The sequence below is a fragment of the Plasmodium gonderi genome (genome assembly GCF_002157705.1).
Source record: "Plasmodium gonderi DNA, contig: Chr13, whole genome shotgun sequence".
In the NCBI taxonomy this organism is placed as follows: domain Eukaryota; phylum Apicomplexa; class Aconoidasida; order Haemosporida; family Plasmodiidae; genus Plasmodium; species Plasmodium gonderi.
Genome location: NW_021628938.1, coordinates 1,523,550 through 1,541,940, shown reverse-complemented (window position 1 = coordinate 1,541,940; position 18,391 = coordinate 1,523,550). Strand labels below are relative to the sequence as shown.

Below are 18,391 nucleotides of genomic sequence, written 5' to 3'. Positions count from 1 at the left end.
TAATGGGACCGTTCCCCTCTCATGTGTAGGAACACTTGTATTGTGGGGTATTATTTCAGTTGTGTACGAATTCACTATGATAAAAGATCGCTGTATCAGCTTCTGCATGCTCATGCAAAGTTATGCATTTAAGTTAGAAATGATAGAGCATTTGTGTGAGAATTACGCAGCCATTAATTTTGTGTTACGTTTGTAAATGGATCTACGTTCGTATGAGCGTTTGTTTTATGTGCTTTATTGATCAACTTGGGCAGTTTTCTCTTTTTCATTCAATTTTTTATTCAATTTTTTATTCACTTTTTTATTCACTTTTTTATTCAATTTTTTATTCACTTTTTCATTCACTTTTTCATTCACTTTTTCATTCAATTTTTTATTCAATTTTTTTTTCACTTTTTCTTTCACTTTTTCTTTCACTTTTTCCTTTTTTTTTTTCCCTATCAGCGTATGTCTATGAATTGCAAAAACCCAACAGGGGACGGAAATGGCAAAACAAAGGGGGTAAAAAAAAACGTTTCATGAATGTGTGTACATGTACACGAGCATTTCTGAGAGGAAATAAAACAAATATAAAAAATGTCCCTATGCTGACATGTATACATTCCTAACAGTGTTTTAAAATAGAACTAAATAGTTGGTTGTCCCTGGGCTAAAAAAAAAAAAAAAAAAAATTGGTTGTGTAGCAATGAGCATTAAGCATGTACATGCATGTGAATATGCATATAAGAACATGTACATGTAAGAATTGTGTGAAAACTTTCATGTCGCGCGATGCATGGGCAGAGTGCCTTTATTTTATGCATAAATTCATATATATGTGTATATGTTAAATGTGTACATGTACATATGTATAAATGGGTGTATGCATTTTTTTTTTTTTTTTTTATCCCTATTTGGGATTTCTCAGAGCACACTAGTAATATATATATACAAATGTAAGATAAGAGGGAGGGATGAGAAAAGTAGTAAACGAATTATACATGTCATTTGTGGGGTAGATATATTCCTGTCATTCTAGCCTTCCTGCTTTTTTTTTTCTTTTTAAAGTGGAAGTATTGAAATACAGATATGTCAATGGATTTGGTTAGAGTATTACGATGCGATTTTCTGAGCTCAATATTTTTTTCTTCTTTACTTAGTCCTTTTTCACCTATGGGTACCCATTTGGAATTATCGTCATTTTTTTTTTAAACTACTTCTGTCTGAAGACTGTACACAAAAATTGAGGGAAAAAGAAAACCAGTAAAAAAAAAAAAAATAAAAATAAAATAAAACAACGGACACCAATTTCTTTTAGCATTTTTTTAATATTTTTTTTAATGCCCTTTTTAATGCCCTTTTTAATGCCCTTTTTAATGCCCTTTTTAATAGCTTCTTTATTACCTTTTTTAGTATTTTTTTTTTTTTTTTTTATCCTTCACGTTGAGCAAGTGAACCCAATTGAATTGCACCGCTATGTTTATATATACTTCTCTGAATAGGGAAAAAAAAAAAAAAAAAAAGAGAAAAAGAAAGAGAAACACAACTTAGAAAGAGGTCATCATTTATCACACACGGACGTGTATGTATCTATGTATGTACGACTTTTATATATACAGAAGCGATGTCATACAGAACCGATAATTTGCACGGATTTATATATGAACACAACTGAATCCACTTGTTTTTCTTTCCTTGTACATCTACATGCACGTGGAATTTTCTTCTTTTCGACTTTATTTTTAAGAGGAAGAAAAATGGATGGAAAATGAAGATGTCATTTATCTAAAAAAGTTAAGGGCTGCAAAAAATAATATCGCACACAAAATATGCATTCATAATTATTATGCATGCAAGACGGGTAAAGCACAATAGAATGGCAGAAAAAAAAAAAAAAAAAAAAAAAAAAAAAAAAAAAACCATTATTTTGTAAACCCTACTTAAGCATATCGAAACCATACTATAGCATCTCTGGCACTGAAACAGATTCAAGGGGGAAAAAAAAAATCCATATGAGCAGAACTTGTGAAATATTCCTCTGTACACACAGTAAAATTTTTTTACAATCCATAAGCTAACCTTCAGGAGAAGATGCCATTTTTTTATTTTATTTTTTCTCATAGACCATTTCCGTTTTCGATCGAAGGAATGAATACACACTGGTAAACATATCAACGAAGCGTATACATATGTAATGCTACACAATTTGAATTGTTTTTACATTGTGTCATGTATAACTCATCTAAAGTTACAGAGAAAGGGAATTACAACAACAACAACAAAAAAAAAAAAAAAAAAAAAAAAAAAAAAAGTGCACATAAATTGTTAGGGTCACGAAAGGGAAAAATAGATAAAAGAACAATAAGAAGGAAATACATTTGCTGAGACAAAAGAGAAATAATAAGAAAAAACTGATTCTCCATTCTGTCCATACTCTAACCTCGATTGCATCCGCATTTTAACCCTAGTTTATCCCCTTTTTTTTTTTTTTTTTGCTTTTTCAGGCGTGCCAATTAATAATCCAAAATGAAAGACATAAAACTACTTTTAGAAAAGCTGCGCATTAGCAGAGAACGAGAATTCGATCGGGAAGTAAAAATTTTATTAGAATTAAAAAAAGAAAATGATAGAGGTGGTAATTGCACATGGAAAGAAAAAAATAGGATTTACAAGGACGATGAAGATAACTCATTGGTAGATGAGAAATACATGAATAATCATATTGAATATGTAAGGAAAACATTTAATAATGTAAAAAGAAAAACAGTGTATGATAATAGTTATTATAAAAATATAATTAATTGCTTTGAACAAAGTGAATATTACAATGATATGTTGAAATGTAACAACAAAGATATAAACAGTACAGACTTTAAAAAAGGAAAAGAGAAAAAAGATAATTTAATTAATTTCTTTCACATGTATTTAATTAGAAAATATTGTGAAAAAAGTTTTTACAAATGTGTACATAGCAAATTTATACGTTCCATAACCTACAATTATTTAGAAAAGAAAAAATTTTACGAATTCTTAGATTCAAATTTGTATGTTCTCGATAATTATTTAAAAAAAGTTTCCTCTATGTTGTTAGAAGAAAATGAAAATTTGCATTTCTCGCAATTGTTGAAAAGATGTAATCAGGTTATTAACGAAATTTATGAGGAGTTATCCACACTGAGGGGGAGGAAGGAAGAAATGAAAAAAGATCAACCGTTGTATGGTGATGGAGATGTTAATTATGTTCCTCACAGGATCCTAATTAAATGTCTAAATTTCATGTGGAAGAATAATCTGGGAAGGAATAGCGACATGGATAGGATCAGCATTCATTTGAAGCAACTTTGTGTCTTATACTCCTTCATTTATACATACGCGAACGTCTTTTACATTTGCTCTTTGTCTTTTAACAAGTTTAAGACAGAGTCATACCTAAGGACTCTCTATAGTGGCATGAGCAGAGGCATAAGTAGCGGTATGAGTAGCGGTATGAGTAGCGGTATGAGCAGTAACATGGACAAGGAGAGTGAGAAAGCCCTGGTCTTACAGCATAAATATATTTCCTTGTACACCCATAAAAATTTCCTGCAGCTGAACGAAGTTATGCTTTACTTTTTATCAAAGGAAAGACTGATGTCAGATAGAGGAACTACCAATTGCACGTTTAAAGATATCATTCATGATTTAAATATTATAAAATATGGAACTACATTACAGAATATGTTTTTTTCGGAAGTATTTTACCATAATGAGAGAAACAAGAACTCACTAATTGAGTTGTATGAAAGAATTGAGAAAATTGAGGAATATAAAACATTTTTATCTCTTCCATCATTGGAAAGACGAACGGAAATGCTTTCAAATGATCAGGTCAACATGTCGAATGGTGATGGAATGAAAAGAGAAGAACCCATAGAACATTCGTGCGGAATGGAAAGAGATATAGTAACTAATACAGAATTGATTCATAGGATTTTTGAGAGAGATATATTTAACATGGAGGAGATATCGTTTGGGAATAACATGAACCTGAAGAAGAACACATCTTTTGAAAACACCATATGGAATAATGAGAAAAATGAGGAAAAGAAAAAAAAGTTCACAAAGATGCTGAAAGAAGAAAATAATTTCGAATTTGTAAAAAGTTCCCTGAAGAAAGATGAAAGAAAAGAAGAAAAACCATTTACATGTATTAATGAGTTTTTCTATATCGGTATTGATTTCGACAAGACAATAATAAAAAAGGATTCATATTCATCATTTTTTAAAATACTAGAAAAGAATTATTTTAAGTATAATAACAAAAGGAAAGAGCATCCAGGGGTGATGGCACTTACGCTAACAGAAGAAGATATAAGATTTTTCGATAATTTCAATTTTGAAAAAATGAAAAATAAACCTGCATTTATAACACTGGAGGAGAAGATAGAATATATACACAAATTGAATCATTGGTTTGTATTAAAAGAAAAGAATATATTAAAAGAGTTGGAAAAAGAAAAGGAAAAAAAATGCAAAGTATATTCAGATTCTTATTATTACTACCTTAATCTAGTTGACAATGTACACATAAAGTACTCTATGCTCTTGGCATACTATGATATATTTAAAGATGTAGATGTGGATATTTTAAATAATTTAATAAGTGAAAATTATGAAAAATTTGAATTAAACGATTATTTTTTGGAAGTATTTTTACATTTATTGAATTACAAAATGATGAATAAATATACATTCTATTTTGACATTATTACTCTCAACTTGAAAAAAAAAATTTGCCTTTATACAATAAGAAACAATTTGATTAAACTGAAGAATGTTGAACATGATAACAAAAAACGGGATGCCTCTACACCCGTAGGGGTAGACGGTCCAGATGGTGATTCGATAAAGTCGATGCAAAGACAGAAAGGGGAGACCCTGTCGGGTCAAGGGGACGAAGGAACTCGACAATCGAGTCAGATAGAATACTCATTGGAAGACGAAGACTATTATGAAATTTTCAAAAAATATTTCAACGTGTACTATTCGAAAATGCATACATACGATAAGGAGAAGCGAAAGTACACGGGAAATTTCGAGTACAATAAGCTGAAGATTAAGCATGGTGATTATAAAGCTAGGAGAAGCAGCAGCCCTTGTAACGGTAGAAGTTGTAACGGTAGCAGCTGTAACGGTAGCAGCTGTAACAGTTGTAGTGGTAGCAGTGGTGGTGTCCCCAGACCGGACGAGATTGAAAAGATATCACTGTGCTCATTTTATGATAAAACTTTAGTTAAAACGAAAGTGTGCGGCCTGCTTAGCAACATAAATCACAAGTTGTCTGCTTTTATTGGAGATAGCTTAATTGACTTAGATGTGATGCTGCATTCAGACATACCCATCCTAGTTGGGCACAATGAACTTCTCATCAAATTTTGTGAAAAACACAATATCGTTATTAAACCGCTAGTTTTTGCCGCAGCAAAAATTGAATTACTTTGTCGCAAGAAAAAATCAGAACATTGCAATCAGGAAAATGAAAATTCCAATAATGCTCTTGCTACAACAAACGGGCAAAAATGCATCGAAAATAAATTCACTCCCATTACACGTCAGCGTGATAATGAACTAAATGAATTGTATGATGAAAATGAAAAAGTTATTTACTCCACTGAGAGTTGGTTAGAAATTGGCATTTTCTTCTTCGGAGATATTTGAAAGTTCATTTTATTTTTTCTTATACATCTTCTGTTGGCATACTAAACTGTACGATGCATGCTTACACAAGCATAGAATGGGATGCGGGGAGATCGTGGTGAGATGTTGTGATGTTGTTCTTTTGCTTCACAACAAAGAGTTGGCTTTTGCTCTTTCCTACCAATTTTTAACGACTGTCCCTCCTCTCTCCTCCATACACATAAACACACACACACACATGCAGAGGCTTCCCCACTTTATTACTCGCGTACTTTTCGAACACTCCACATGACATCCAAACAGTTCTCTATCTATGCACTCTAAACATTTTATTCCTCCTTACTTTGACATTGTGTACAATTCTACATGAATTTGTAACGTGATAGATGAACATTGATGAAAAATTTTTTGTTTTTTTTTTTTTTTTTTTTTTTTTTTTTTCTTATAACGTATATTCCGATTTAAACAACTTTATCTCTCAAAATGTTATTTAACAAGCAATTCCAATGTCTCCACCATTACACCATCACACCATGACCAGCATATCCTCTCTCAACTCTTGTATTTTTTTTAAACAATAAACGCAAGAAATTTCTCACAATATATAAAATGCGATGTTTATAAAATTTTTTTCTTTTTTTGCCCTTCATAAATGAAATAATCAGAGTAACTATGACTAAGTTTGTTCAGATCATGGTACTTTTCGCAAAGTTAAATAAAATGAATAATAAGAAGAAATCTTTTATTCACTTTTTTTAAAGTTGCATCACCTTTTTTATTTATTTATTTTTTTTATCATCATTTTATTTCATTCATTTGGGTTTTTAAAGACTTGTATTTTTATTTCTTTATCGGTTGAATTTTTATTTTATGGTCGATTTTATATAGAGGATTACTGGAATGCTTAATCCAATTGATAAGTTCTGCTAACTCTTTTAACGACACGGGTGGGGAAAAAAAAGAAAAGAAAAAAAAAGAAATGGAGCATGAACAATTGCGTTATACACCTACAATCCTGAATTTTTTGCTTGTAATGATGTATATATTTATATATATACGTATGCATGCATATTTATACATGTTTGCATGTGTGTTTGTCCTCTTTAAAGTGTTCCTTTTTGTACAAGTTTTACATATAATTGTGTGGATTGAATGAATTCATAAAAGACACACGTGTGTGCTAAGAAAAAATTATGGAACGCAAATGCTCACTTTGCGCAAGCATGCATATTTATGTACATATATTTATATATATACATTTATATACATATGCTTATATACATATGCTTATATACATATATTTATATAAACTCGCAAAAATAACACCCATGGTGTAACACGCGCATATAAATACGGATGCAAGGCAAATGTCACCAAATGAAAAACAAAATTGTTTTAAAACAACCTGAAGAATAAATAAATGTTGATCTATAAACAAGTATGTTCAAACAATATATCTAATTTCACCTAAGCAACTTTCGTGTACAATTTTTGACTATGACTTTGAATACAAACTTCTTTAATTAAATTTTGTTCTGATAAATATTTGATAACTGATCGTGCAACACTTAAATTCACTTTATATTTTTCTGATATCGTAGACGGAGTGATAACTTTCATATTTTTGCTTTCCAAAATCTTCGATTGTAATGCTTTATCAATAAATACAGCATGGTTTAATTTTTCTTTATTTTTTCCCTTTCCCCATTTCTGTAAGGAGAATAATATATATAAATAGGTGAAGATCAGTATACACACACACACACGTTTGTGGAGTTTAATGTGCAAAACGCAGTTATGAGCAATGCATAAAAAGAGGGCATTTTTTTTTTTTTTTTTTTTAAAAGATCACGAATTATGTAAACACAGAAGAAGTAATCATACATCCTGTGCTGACGAAACATGGAAAAGTGGATGGAAGCATGTGTTGTAATATATGCTGGAAATATATATAATTTATGTTACCTTCTTTTTGCTTCTTCCAGATGCTGCTGCTGCAGCTGCTATTTGCTCCTTTGTTTTTCTCTCTTTTGGAGGCACTGTGAAAAAAATGAAAGGAATCATATGGAATGGATCTATGAAAATATTATATCATTGGGGAGGCATACAAAAAAAAGAATATGACCTGTTCATACGTGTACACAAGGTTAAAAGTGTACATATAAAAACTTTTCGCAATTGTAAATGAAACAAGCAGTTAGTAAAAATGTTAAAACGGTAGGCACTAATAGGGCTCTCCTCTCTATCTCTCTTCTCATCCCAGAAGATTTTTTCTTTTCATCTTTCATCTCATCGTTTAGTACAAAAAATGCAAAAATGGTTACTTTTGCGAGTGCGCGGTTTGGATGATAATCTTGTATTTTATGCAGATCAGAAAATTTCCTGGTAAAACAAAGTTTCCCTTTCGAATAACTGTAAAGTTAATGTTTCGCGTTTTTCTTTTGTTTTGTGTTAATATATCTTTTTTTTTTTTCTTTTTTATTCCTTTTTTATTCCTTTTTAATTCCTTTTTTATTCCTTTTTAATTCCTTTTTTATTCCTTTTTAATTCCTTTTTTACTCTTTTATTTTTTTCTTCTTTTTTTAAATCATTCATGAATCGTTTTTGTCATCATATTTTGTTTGTAGTAATTTATTTAGGCACGTGTATTCCCCCCCATCCCTTTTTTTTACCAAAAAAGAAAAAAAAATTTAAGGGGCAATAATAAAATAATGCACTTAATTTTTTTTTTTTTTTTTTTTTAACTTATCCCCACACTCTTCTTTCACTTTTTTTAAGCGATTTAAGTGGTTTTTTCTCGAACCGATAATTTTATGAGCGACCTGAGGGTTATCCTTTTTGCGTTCATTTATTTTAGGAGAAGAAAGCTAATCTTTTCACAGGAAGTAAATGTAAGGCCTCTCGTCCCCGGTTGAAGGCAATATTATATACTTTGCCAAAATTTGTGGCCCTCTTTTTTTACGTGGGCTTGAGAAAAAAAATGCGGCAAAAAAGTGCTAAATGTTTGACGGGAAAAAAAAAGAAAAAAATAGAAAAAAATAGAAAAAAAAAGAAAACGTTTATTATTCGGCTGTTTCCAGCTGCGTAATAATGTGAGAAATGCAAAATGAGTTGTTTAATTCATACTTCATGGTTTTTGTTTATATATATATTTAATACCCACTTGGTTTGGATTTTTCACCACAGGAATTTTCCCCCCCCACCTCAGTTACCAAGGTGAAAATCCCATTAACTTTTTTTACATGTGCATTTGTGCATATATGTATTTGTACGTATATATGTTTACGCATATAAGCAAATTGTTCATGTAGAACATATACTTACATCCTTGCATGCATATACTTGGGACAAAAAAAAAAAAAAAAAAAAATTACTCACATTCTCAGAACACTCGACTAAACTACTGGTGTCGATCCAAATTAAGCATGAAAAGTTTAGGAAAAAAGTACACATAAAAGGGAGATATTACATTGCATGGTAGGATGAAATACATAATGACCATATGACCCATCAAATATGCAGAACAATATTTTATATTACTCATGGGAGGGGGGTCCCCATCATTTTCCAACTAGAATAGGTGTGTTGGTAAACTATATGTATCCCCCACCCAAAAAAAAAAACACAATAAAAGGAATTTATACATATTTTTTGTGGGAACCTACTTTTTTTTTAAACACTGAAACAAGTGGAAAAAAAGAAGAAAAAAGAATGCCTTGGTTGGAAAATACGTAGAACTAGCCATTTGTGAAAAAAAAAAAAAAAAAAAATGTTCAACATTGTATGAACAGGTCAGGTATTTTTTTTTTTTTTTTTTTTTTTTTCCTCCTCCTCCTTTTGGCAAAAGAGTACAAAATCGCTGAAGGGACTATGTTTTCCCACGATTGCTCCCTTCTTTACATGAGTTAAAATTAAGTATTGCCATATTTCTCTGTATATGTACTCAGTTTTGTTTTTATATTTTACTCTTTTATTTTGGTCATATCGAAGATAAATAACCAATTTTTCCTGCCTAACTAATTTAAATAAAGGATCCAAGTTTTTGCACAGCATTTGATTTGTATTGTATAACATTTCTTTGTTTTTCTTTGAATTGTTCACACTAACATCACTTTCGTAGAAAGTGAAATTGTCACATTCGTCTTCTTGGTAGTTTAATGATGTATTAAGGTGTACTTTTTTTTCTGAGATTGTCATCATTGTTGTTTCTTTCTTATTTCTTTCTGTTAAACATAAATAATACAAAGATAGTATATTCCAGAAAAGTTTTTTCACCATGTAGATAAAAAAAAAGTTGTAGAAGTATGTCTTTTTAAATATTTGTATTTTGTTTATATCGTATGTTAAATAATAAATGAAATTTTTATGCATAACTTCATCATTGGTATGTTTTATATTCCCATAACTGATACAATTGTCCGAAGCAATTTCCCTATCGTCCAATTCGAAATCAGAATTCGTATCGTGTATTTCATCAATTTCTGAATGTTGAGTTGTATTGTTCTTGTAGTAAGGTTTCATTCTTCTCACTCGCCTTCTGCCACTTCCCCTTTTTATATGAAACTTGCCCCTCTTTAATTCATCTTCTGTCCGTTTGTTGTCTTCCCCGACGTGGGAGTCTTTTGTTAATCTTTCCATTTCATTCGATTTATAACAATTAGAATTCTCATTTTGAAAAATGTTTTTTCTATTCATCACCTGGGGGGTTGCACATGTAGTAGTTCCATTTATGGGTGATAAATCACCCACACCTTTTAAAAGGAGAAAATCATTTTCAACAGTAAAATTTTCACCGTCTCCATCTACCTCATTGGGATTGTTTTTTCCCTGTTTTTGAGCCTGCTCATTTGTTTTACTTTTATTGAATTCTTTTTGACCTATATTCATAACAGCTGGCATAAAAATATGTATGGAATTATTCCCTTTTCCATTTTGCATCGTTTGAGAAATGTTGCACACCACTGTGCTGTACTCTTGTATCAATTTTTCTACATTTAATATATTTTCATTAAAAAAATAATTCAAGTTGTATAAAACATGGTTCATTATTTTTTCTACATTTTTCCCTACAAATTGATAATTGCTTAGATATTTACTATGTATATACTTATGCGCATATTTTTTATAAACTTTTTTTTCTTTTCTCTTTTTGTCCTCTTTATATTTATTTACAATATCTAGGAGAGTAATTTTTTTATTATCATCTGTCCATTTTCGCTTAGTATCATGTGGCACATTTATTGAATCTTCTTCCTTTTTGTCTGATTTGGCGTCTCCTGGCTTGTTGAATGTGGATAGTTCATTTAAGAGGTCCCTTTGGTTGCCCACTCTATTGTCATTTCTGGGATTCATTCCTTCATTCATTTTTTTGTTTTCTTCATCATAGATATCAATCAGGTCGTTATCTTCTATATCTGTTGGGAGGAACGCGTGTTTTTTTTTTTTTGTGTTCCGCATTGCTACATGCATAGAAACGAAGATTCCAGCTTTTACAGCCAGCAATACTCTGTCATCGAGATTTTTCTGTTTCTGTTCCTACTTTTTTTTTTTTTTTTTTTTTCTATTTACACACATTTTTCATCTTACCATGGAAGTAACTACGATACTTGTCAACCAAGAAGGAGATGTAAATAATCTCGTTTAATTTAAAATAAGTGACCAAATTAAACGATGTTAAGTATTTTTTTTTTCGTTCTCTTTTTTTTTGCATATTATCTATCACACGATTTAGTAGAAAGTCATAATACATTTGTTTTTTCTTCTCGTGTTCATCTTCTAGATGTTTTTTTAGTTCCTCTTTACCTTTTAATGTGTTTAATTTGTCCTTTGTGTTTCCCTCATTGTGTTCATTATCCTTTTCTTGTCTTTTCACGTGGTTTGTAGGTTCATCATTTGTTCCTTGTGCATTTTTATTTTTTTTATTCTGGGTACATTTCTTCTTTTTACTCTTATTAGGATTTGCTTTTTTCTTTATATTTTCTTCGATTAGTTTGTCTTTATCCACTGATACATGTGATTGTTTGTCACTGTGTATGTCTTTATGGTTAGGATTCTTCTCCCCATTTAACATTTCATCATTTATGGTTTCATCTTTTGGCACGTGATCATTTTTATCACTTTGTTTATTGTTTGAAGTAGCTCCTAGGGGTGCCTCCACCTGAACTCTCTCAAAATTTTTCTCATTCAGATCGTTACTTTTTAGTGGAAGTTGATTGTTATTATTATCAGACAGGATCTCAGTGTGCAAGTTCGATTTGTCAAAAATTTTATCTTCATATACATATTTCATTTCTTCATTAATTCTTCTATTTTTATCATCTTTTTCTCCTTGTGCTTTCAAATTTTCATTTTCAGTTTTTTCACGATTTTTTTTTTTTTCCTTTTCCTTTATTAACCCTTCTTCGTAACTTCTTATCCCATGATGTTTTCCTGTGGTAAGCAGATAGATGTCAATTAGGAATGGATTCATATCGAAAATTCATGTGGGGGGAATTTTCTCATACGAATAGTACAGAATTGTTATTCCCCGCTTGAACCAAAGTGTGCATGTATGTGTATGCGTATGTGATGTACCCATCCGTTCGCTGTCAATCAGTTCTTTTTATTTCGCTTCGATTCTTTTTTTCTTTTCATTTTTCCCCAGCTTTGCATGCAAACTAAGGTATAACCTATGTAGACAACTACGGGTACATAGAAGCATCTGTTTGTTTTTTTGGATGTTAGGGATATTAAATCGTCAGCGGTAATTTCCCGATATCTGTAGTTAGGTTTTTTTTTTTTTTTTTTTCAAGCGTTAGACAAGAATATGCGACAAGGTTCTTTTGCACTTGGCCAATTTGCTATTACTATACTTTTTGATGAGAAAAAATTTGCATTGTTTCCATTTTTTTATGCTGAGTGTATTTTTCCTCTTCTTAAGAAGTAGAAAAAATTTCATGACATTTTTAATGCTTCATCAGACTTACTCTCTCTCGTTTTTTTTATTTAAGAAAAACTCCTCGAACATGCATTCTATGGTCTCTCTTCAAGGAAGTAAATAAAAAAAAAAAAAAAAAAAAAAAAAAATTTTAAGTCTTTGCATTTTTAAGGACATTCTATATGTGCATGTATGAACTATTCAACAAAAGTACTTGTGGTTATAATAGAAATTATTAAAGGGTTCTTCTTAAAGAGAATTGCAAAAACTTACTCATTTATTGGAATACCATGTAACTTGCAGTAGTTCACCAAGTCTTGTATTTCGAAGGATTTGTTGAATCTTTTTTTACACAATAAAGAAAGCATGTATGTGTAATGAAATAGGTGAAGGATGAGTGTTTACTTCTTTTCTTTTCTTTTTTTTTTCGTTTTAACTCATTTGCGTCCTTTCTCCTGGTTAGGTTATTACCATTGCAGCAGGGAATACATACCCGGTACCTATTAAGACGCTTTACTTCTTTCCCTTTTTTTTTTTTTTTTTTTTTTTTTTTTTTTTTTTTTTTTTTTTTTTTTTTTTTCTCGTTCCTCTTACTTTTTGACGGCACGTATAAACTCCTCGCAATCATTCCTCGTTATTACGTGTTCTACCCTACACATATAGACAATTAAAAAAAAGAAAAAGACGAAAAAGATGAAAAAAAAGTAGTGTTTTTGCTAATTAGCAAGAAAGCTTCACCCCTTACGGTTGTTACAACCTGGGGACATGATCACATCTCCACCAGAAAAAGTAGAAAAAAAAAAAAAAAAGACAAAATGTAACAGTTTTATGTATCATACTGTTCTAATTTTTGCTCCTTAATCCGAATGCAATCTTTTTTTATTTTCGTTCTTTTACTAATCATGATGCAAGTTCTTATTTTATTTCTAATTTTTTCTCTTCCTCCAGAATTTTTAGTAAACCTAATTTATACACATTATATATGATGTCATTTTTTAACGCTTGTGATTTTTTTTTTTATTCCTTCAAGTGGGTATTTGAATTAGATACCGAATGAGTAAAAAAAAGAAAAAAATAGTTACGCTTTAAGTTGTATATTGAATTACACAAGATCAAATATGTTTATATTAATGATTTAACGGAAAAAACTTAAATTTGTTCCCTTTTTATATTTTTATATCACACATATGATACGGGAGAAAAAAAAAAAAAAATCTTTACATAATAAAGTGATGTCTTTTTTCTTTTTTTTTTTCGAATATGTCAAATGCACTCGCATGTTTCTTTAAAAAAAAAAAAAAAAAAAAAAAGGGTAAGCTAATACAATTGGATAGTCTTAAAAAAATGTTGGACTAGCTTCTTTAAATGTGTACATTGTTTTATTTTAAAAAGGGGAAAGAAATGTAGAGAGAAAGAATGAGGTAAGAAAGGAGATTGCAACAGGTGCACAAATTTAAAGCTAATTCAAAGCATTAGATATAATGCATGGTTTTGCTTCATAAGTCGCAAAGCAAAAATGAACATAAAAAAATAAAAAGGTGAAAAAAAAAAAATTTAAAAAAAGGGTAAAACATGTTAAAATAAAGATAAAAAATGTTAAAAAGTGTTAAAAAAAAAAAAAAAAAAAAAAAGACACACTGGTCGTCTGACTTATAAGGTTGTTTAATTTTCGTTCATTTATTTTCATATCCTAGGATCTTGTTATCAGCTCTGAAGAGTGTGTGGTAAAATGGGGAGAAGTAAAAAATGGGAGAAGTAAAAACACAGGGAAAAGAGCTAACAAAACAGTGTCCATAAACAGAAACGCACTTATCATTACCTCCAAGTTCAGGTAAAAATTCAGGTATATGCAATTTTTCGGGTTTATTGCAGTTTTTGTGTCCGAATTGCACTTATTGAAGATATCACAAGAAAAGCAGGGGAAATTGTTGAAATAGTTTTTCTTCTCATTATTATAATAATAAATTACTTCTTCGTCATTATTGTTTTTATAAATTTTTATTTTTTCCTCAAATAATAAAGTCTTTATCACTCTGTATATATCGTTGTCAGAAAAATACCCCACAGTGTTATTAAGCTTCTTCACATAATTAATAACAGAAATAACATTTGAATTGTTATTGTTGTACAGGTAAAAGCAAATGTTCTCCCGTATATAATCTACAACCTTTTTGTTGAATTCTCCATCCTTGTAAAATGATCCCCCTATGACCTGAAAATTGAAACCGTATGGAAAAATATGATGCGGATGCTGAAATTGCATGTTCTGTAAAGTTCTATTTTGCAAAAGTATCACCACATGGCAGCGAAAAAAACGAGAAAACGAGAAAAATTATCATATGGCCCTTTTCACGTTGTTGTAAATGGGAAAAAAAAAATGGAGAAATAAATTCACACCCTACACATGGTTACCTTTTCTGAGGCCTCCAAATCATACAAAATATACATTTTACGATTTTTTACGTGAATATTGTTAACCTGGACAAAAGAGGAGAAAAAAAAAAAAAAAAAATATGAACCGATCATACAAATGTTTCACGTTGAGCGTTGAATTTTTTTTTTTTTTTTTTTTTTTTTTTTTTTTTTTTTTTTTTTTTTTTTTTTTTTTTTTTTTTTTCCCCTTACCTGTTTTATCAATTTACATTCGCACAACATCTTGACACCTTTCTGAACTTGATGGATCTTAAAAGAAAAGGAAAAGCATATTCAAAGTGAGGAAACGTATGTTCTACATCATCACCAGTTATATACTAGTGAATGTAGACATATGGATAAACAGAATGTAGGTGTACACTTTTTGATATGTCCAAACGGTATAATTCACACAAACGAGCTGACCATTCAGATAAAAAATGGCAAAAATTGTCTTTTTTTTTAAAAAAATTATGACACAATAATGTTCATAAAAAAAAAAAAAAAAAAAACTTACAAGCAATTTGGTCTGTTTCCTCAAATCAGCTGTCCAAATTCCATTATTTTGACTATTTTCCACTTTGGTAAAAATTAAAAAGTCAATGTCACTTAATTCTTTCAACTTTTTTGTAACTTCTTCACTTCTCATCTTAGTTATAATATTATTGTTCTCATTCTTTATTGCACAAGCTCTTGCATTTTCTAGAATATTCAATGCGTACACAATTTCGCTTCTCCTTAGTTTTACATTTTTTTTCTTTTCATATATTTCTTCCAGATTTTCTATGCTGATGAAATCCCTGTGGTCTAGTCCTAACAGTGGCGCGAAAAAGGCCCAGTGGAAGTGGCGGTGTCATTGACAGTTGTACACGTGGGTTAGCACTTGCCCAAATGGTAGTAGTATGTGCTATATATATATATATATATGATGTTCTCAAAATTTTACGCAATTTCGCGACCTTCAAATAAATAAACACACATGCAAAATGCACATATAAGAGCACGATGTATGTATACCTATTTTGTAGATGTCCTTAACTAATTGCCTGTTATTTGCGTTCATTTCCACCCCCTCACGCTTTTGTTAACTTATCAACGTTCTATGATTTTTTGAGAGGGACGCACAAAAAAAAAAAAAAAAAAAAAAAAAAAAAATAAAAAAAAAAAAAAATTTGGCCAATCTCTACCATACATAAATCCCCAAAATTTTTCATTTCTCAAATTAAAAAAAAAAAAAAAAAAAAAAAAAAAAAAAAAAAAAAAAAAAAAAAAAAAAAAAAAAAGCAAATCAAAATAAAAACAAATTTGGCCAATCTCTGCCATGCTATGTATCCCCAATATTTTTCATTTCTCGAATTAAAAAAAAAAAAAAAAAAAAAAAAAAAAAAAAATCATATAAAATAATTCTATATAACGTTTAAAAGGGACATTCTCATAACTTCAAAAAAAAAAAAAAAAAATAAAATAAATAAAAAAAATATAAATAGGATAACACCCAACCAGTGCCATAAAAAAAAGGACGACGCCTAGTCAGTGCTAAAAAAAGTAATTTCAATTAATGCTTCAGAAAAAAAAAAATAAAATAGTAAAATTCTACAATAAAGTTAACAGAGTGTTTAGAGCATATTCTCTTCATTCTTGCAAAAAAAAAAAAAAAAAAAACCTAACCAAAGCAGGGCATGTATATATATATATATATATATATATATATATATATATACATGTACGTATATACACTTAAGTGCATATTTCCCCACGTGTACACTTGAGCGGATTGACTAAATCTTCGTGGTTACATGCACACAGGTAGGATATTTTACGTGTTCACGCCATGAGTTCATTTGGTATCGTAAAATAAATTGGCGACAAACATATTTATCATATTTTTTGCTTCACCTTATTGCTTCACTTTTGTGCTTCATTTTTTTTGATTTCGTTTTTTTTTTTTTTTAGTGTGTCGTTTATTGAGCAAGTGCTCATACAGAAATCCATTTTGAAGTTGACCCCTCCCCACCCCTAAAGGTATTTTCTCTCCTAATAAGTGAATGTGTGAGTATATCAAATTCAGAGTGAACGAGAAGTAATCAAAGGTGTTGGTGCTGACAAGTCAATAAGAAAAGAAGCGAGGAAGTAAAGAAGCGAGGAAGCAAAGAAGCGAGGAAGCAAAGAAGCGAGGAAGCAAAGAAGCGAGGAAGCAAAGAAGAAAAGAAACACATCTCACACTTTATGGATTTTCACCCGTTTTTCCAAACAATGGATAGCGACACAAAAGATGAGAATATCCATAATTTTGTATCCCAACTGAACACATTAAACAAGGTATTACTATTCCATTTACACGACTCCATACTGCATCTGTAGCTGTGCGATCACACACATGTAGACATGTAGACATGTAGATATGTAGACATGTAGATATGTAGATATGTAGATATGTAAACATGTAGATATGTAAACATGTATATATGTAGACATGTATATATGTAGATATGTAGACATGTAGATATGTATATATGTAGACATATAGATTCATGTATAACTTTTGGACTTGTGGGTATTATACCAAAATGGGCATCCTCAAGGCAACGCTTTGATCAACAAAACATATGCCACACATGTCATCTGATTTGTAAAAATGCGAACATATAGATTTACACGCCATGTTATTTCGTACCCATTGAGCAGTTAATAAGTTCCTTCAAAGAAACCTGTAAGATATCCTCCTACTGCTTCGATAAATGCGTTAGTTATCCGGGTAGGGGCAAAGAGCAAAAAAAAGAAAAATAAACAAATATACATAAAATAAAAAAAATATGTAACATGAATATATATATATATATATATATATATATATATATACATACATATGTATATACTCGTGTGTGTAAAATAAGAAATTAATAGTGATAGTAACAACTATAGCAGCGGTTATAAAACACATGCATGGCAATGTGAACCACGACATAAATAGCCAAGTCTAGACACATGCATACTTGAGCAAATGATATTTTTTTTTTTTTGTACACCATCATCACCAACATTTCCTTCCCTTCCTATTCTAACTTTAGAAAAAAGTCTGAGCAACACAAACAAGAAGTGCATAAGGAATTGCACACAGAGATACATAGAATGTGATTATTTTATAAAAAATCGACTAAAGGATAATTCCAATCTGACGAATATAAAATATATTGGACGAAATTCGTAACTCTTCGAAATTCAGAAAAGAAAAACAATAAGTAGAAATTCTTTTAAAAGGGGTTACTCAGAAAAATCATGAGCTGCTCCCGTGGATAGATGAAAATTTCTTTTCTTCGATATCTTGCATTAATTCTTACCCCACCACCACCATAGGAAAAAGTACGACAGTTATATTAAATTCCACTAGACTGTAGCATAGATTAGCAT

At 30.2% G+C, this 18,391-nt stretch overlaps 5 protein-coding genes across 5 annotated transcripts; 2 read left to right on the top strand and 3 right to left on the bottom strand.

The window, feature by feature from the left end:
- Positions 1-2,505: 2,505 nt before the first annotated feature.
- PGO_132820 (hypothetical protein, conserved) lies at positions 2,506-5,676 on the top strand (the record flags this gene model as incomplete). Its single annotated transcript, XM_028689798.1, has 1 exon — positions 2,506-5,676. One exon carries the CDS (start codon positions 2,506-2,508, stop codon positions 5,674-5,676), a length of 3,171 nt encoding a protein of 1,056 aa, XP_028545599.1.
- Positions 5,677-7,122: 1,446 nt separating this feature from the next.
- PGO_132810 (40S ribosomal protein S25) lies at positions 7,123-7,825 on the bottom strand (the record flags this gene model as incomplete). Its single annotated transcript, XM_028689797.1, has 3 exons — positions 7,123-7,365; positions 7,621-7,694; position 7,825. Coding segments are annotated over 3 exons (318 nt in total).
- A 1,622-nt stretch (positions 7,826-9,447) lies between these two features.
- On the bottom strand, positions 9,448-13,230 carry PGO_132800 (hypothetical protein, conserved; the record flags this gene model as incomplete). The annotated part of the gene is made up of 5 exons (XM_028689796.1): positions 9,448-11,069; positions 11,242-12,084; positions 12,324-12,412; positions 12,621-12,677; positions 13,166-13,230. 5 exons carry the CDS (start codon positions 13,228-13,230, stop codon positions 9,448-9,450), a joined length of 2,676 nt encoding a protein of 891 aa, XP_028545597.1.
- A 1,045-nt stretch (positions 13,231-14,275) lies between these two features.
- PGO_132790 (DNA-directed RNA polymerases III 39 kDa polypeptide) lies at positions 14,276-16,046 on the bottom strand (the record flags this gene model as incomplete). Its single annotated transcript, XM_028689795.1, has 5 exons — positions 14,276-14,281; positions 14,391-14,783; positions 14,984-15,049; positions 15,501-15,796; positions 16,001-16,046. The coding sequence occupies 5 exons, from the start codon at positions 16,044-16,046 to the stop codon at positions 14,276-14,278; spliced, it is 807 nt and encodes a 268-aa protein (XP_028545596.1).
- A 1,190-nt stretch (positions 16,047-17,236) lies between these two features.
- PGO_132780 (mitochondrial import inner membrane translocase subunit TIM8) lies at positions 17,237-18,191 on the top strand (the record flags this gene model as incomplete). The annotated part of the gene is made up of 3 exons (XM_028689794.1): positions 17,237-17,302; positions 17,669-17,738; positions 18,052-18,191. The coding sequence occupies 3 exons, from the start codon at positions 17,237-17,239 to the stop codon at positions 18,189-18,191; spliced, it is 276 nt and encodes a 91-aa protein (XP_028545595.1).
- Positions 18,192-18,391: the final 200 nt, after the last annotated feature.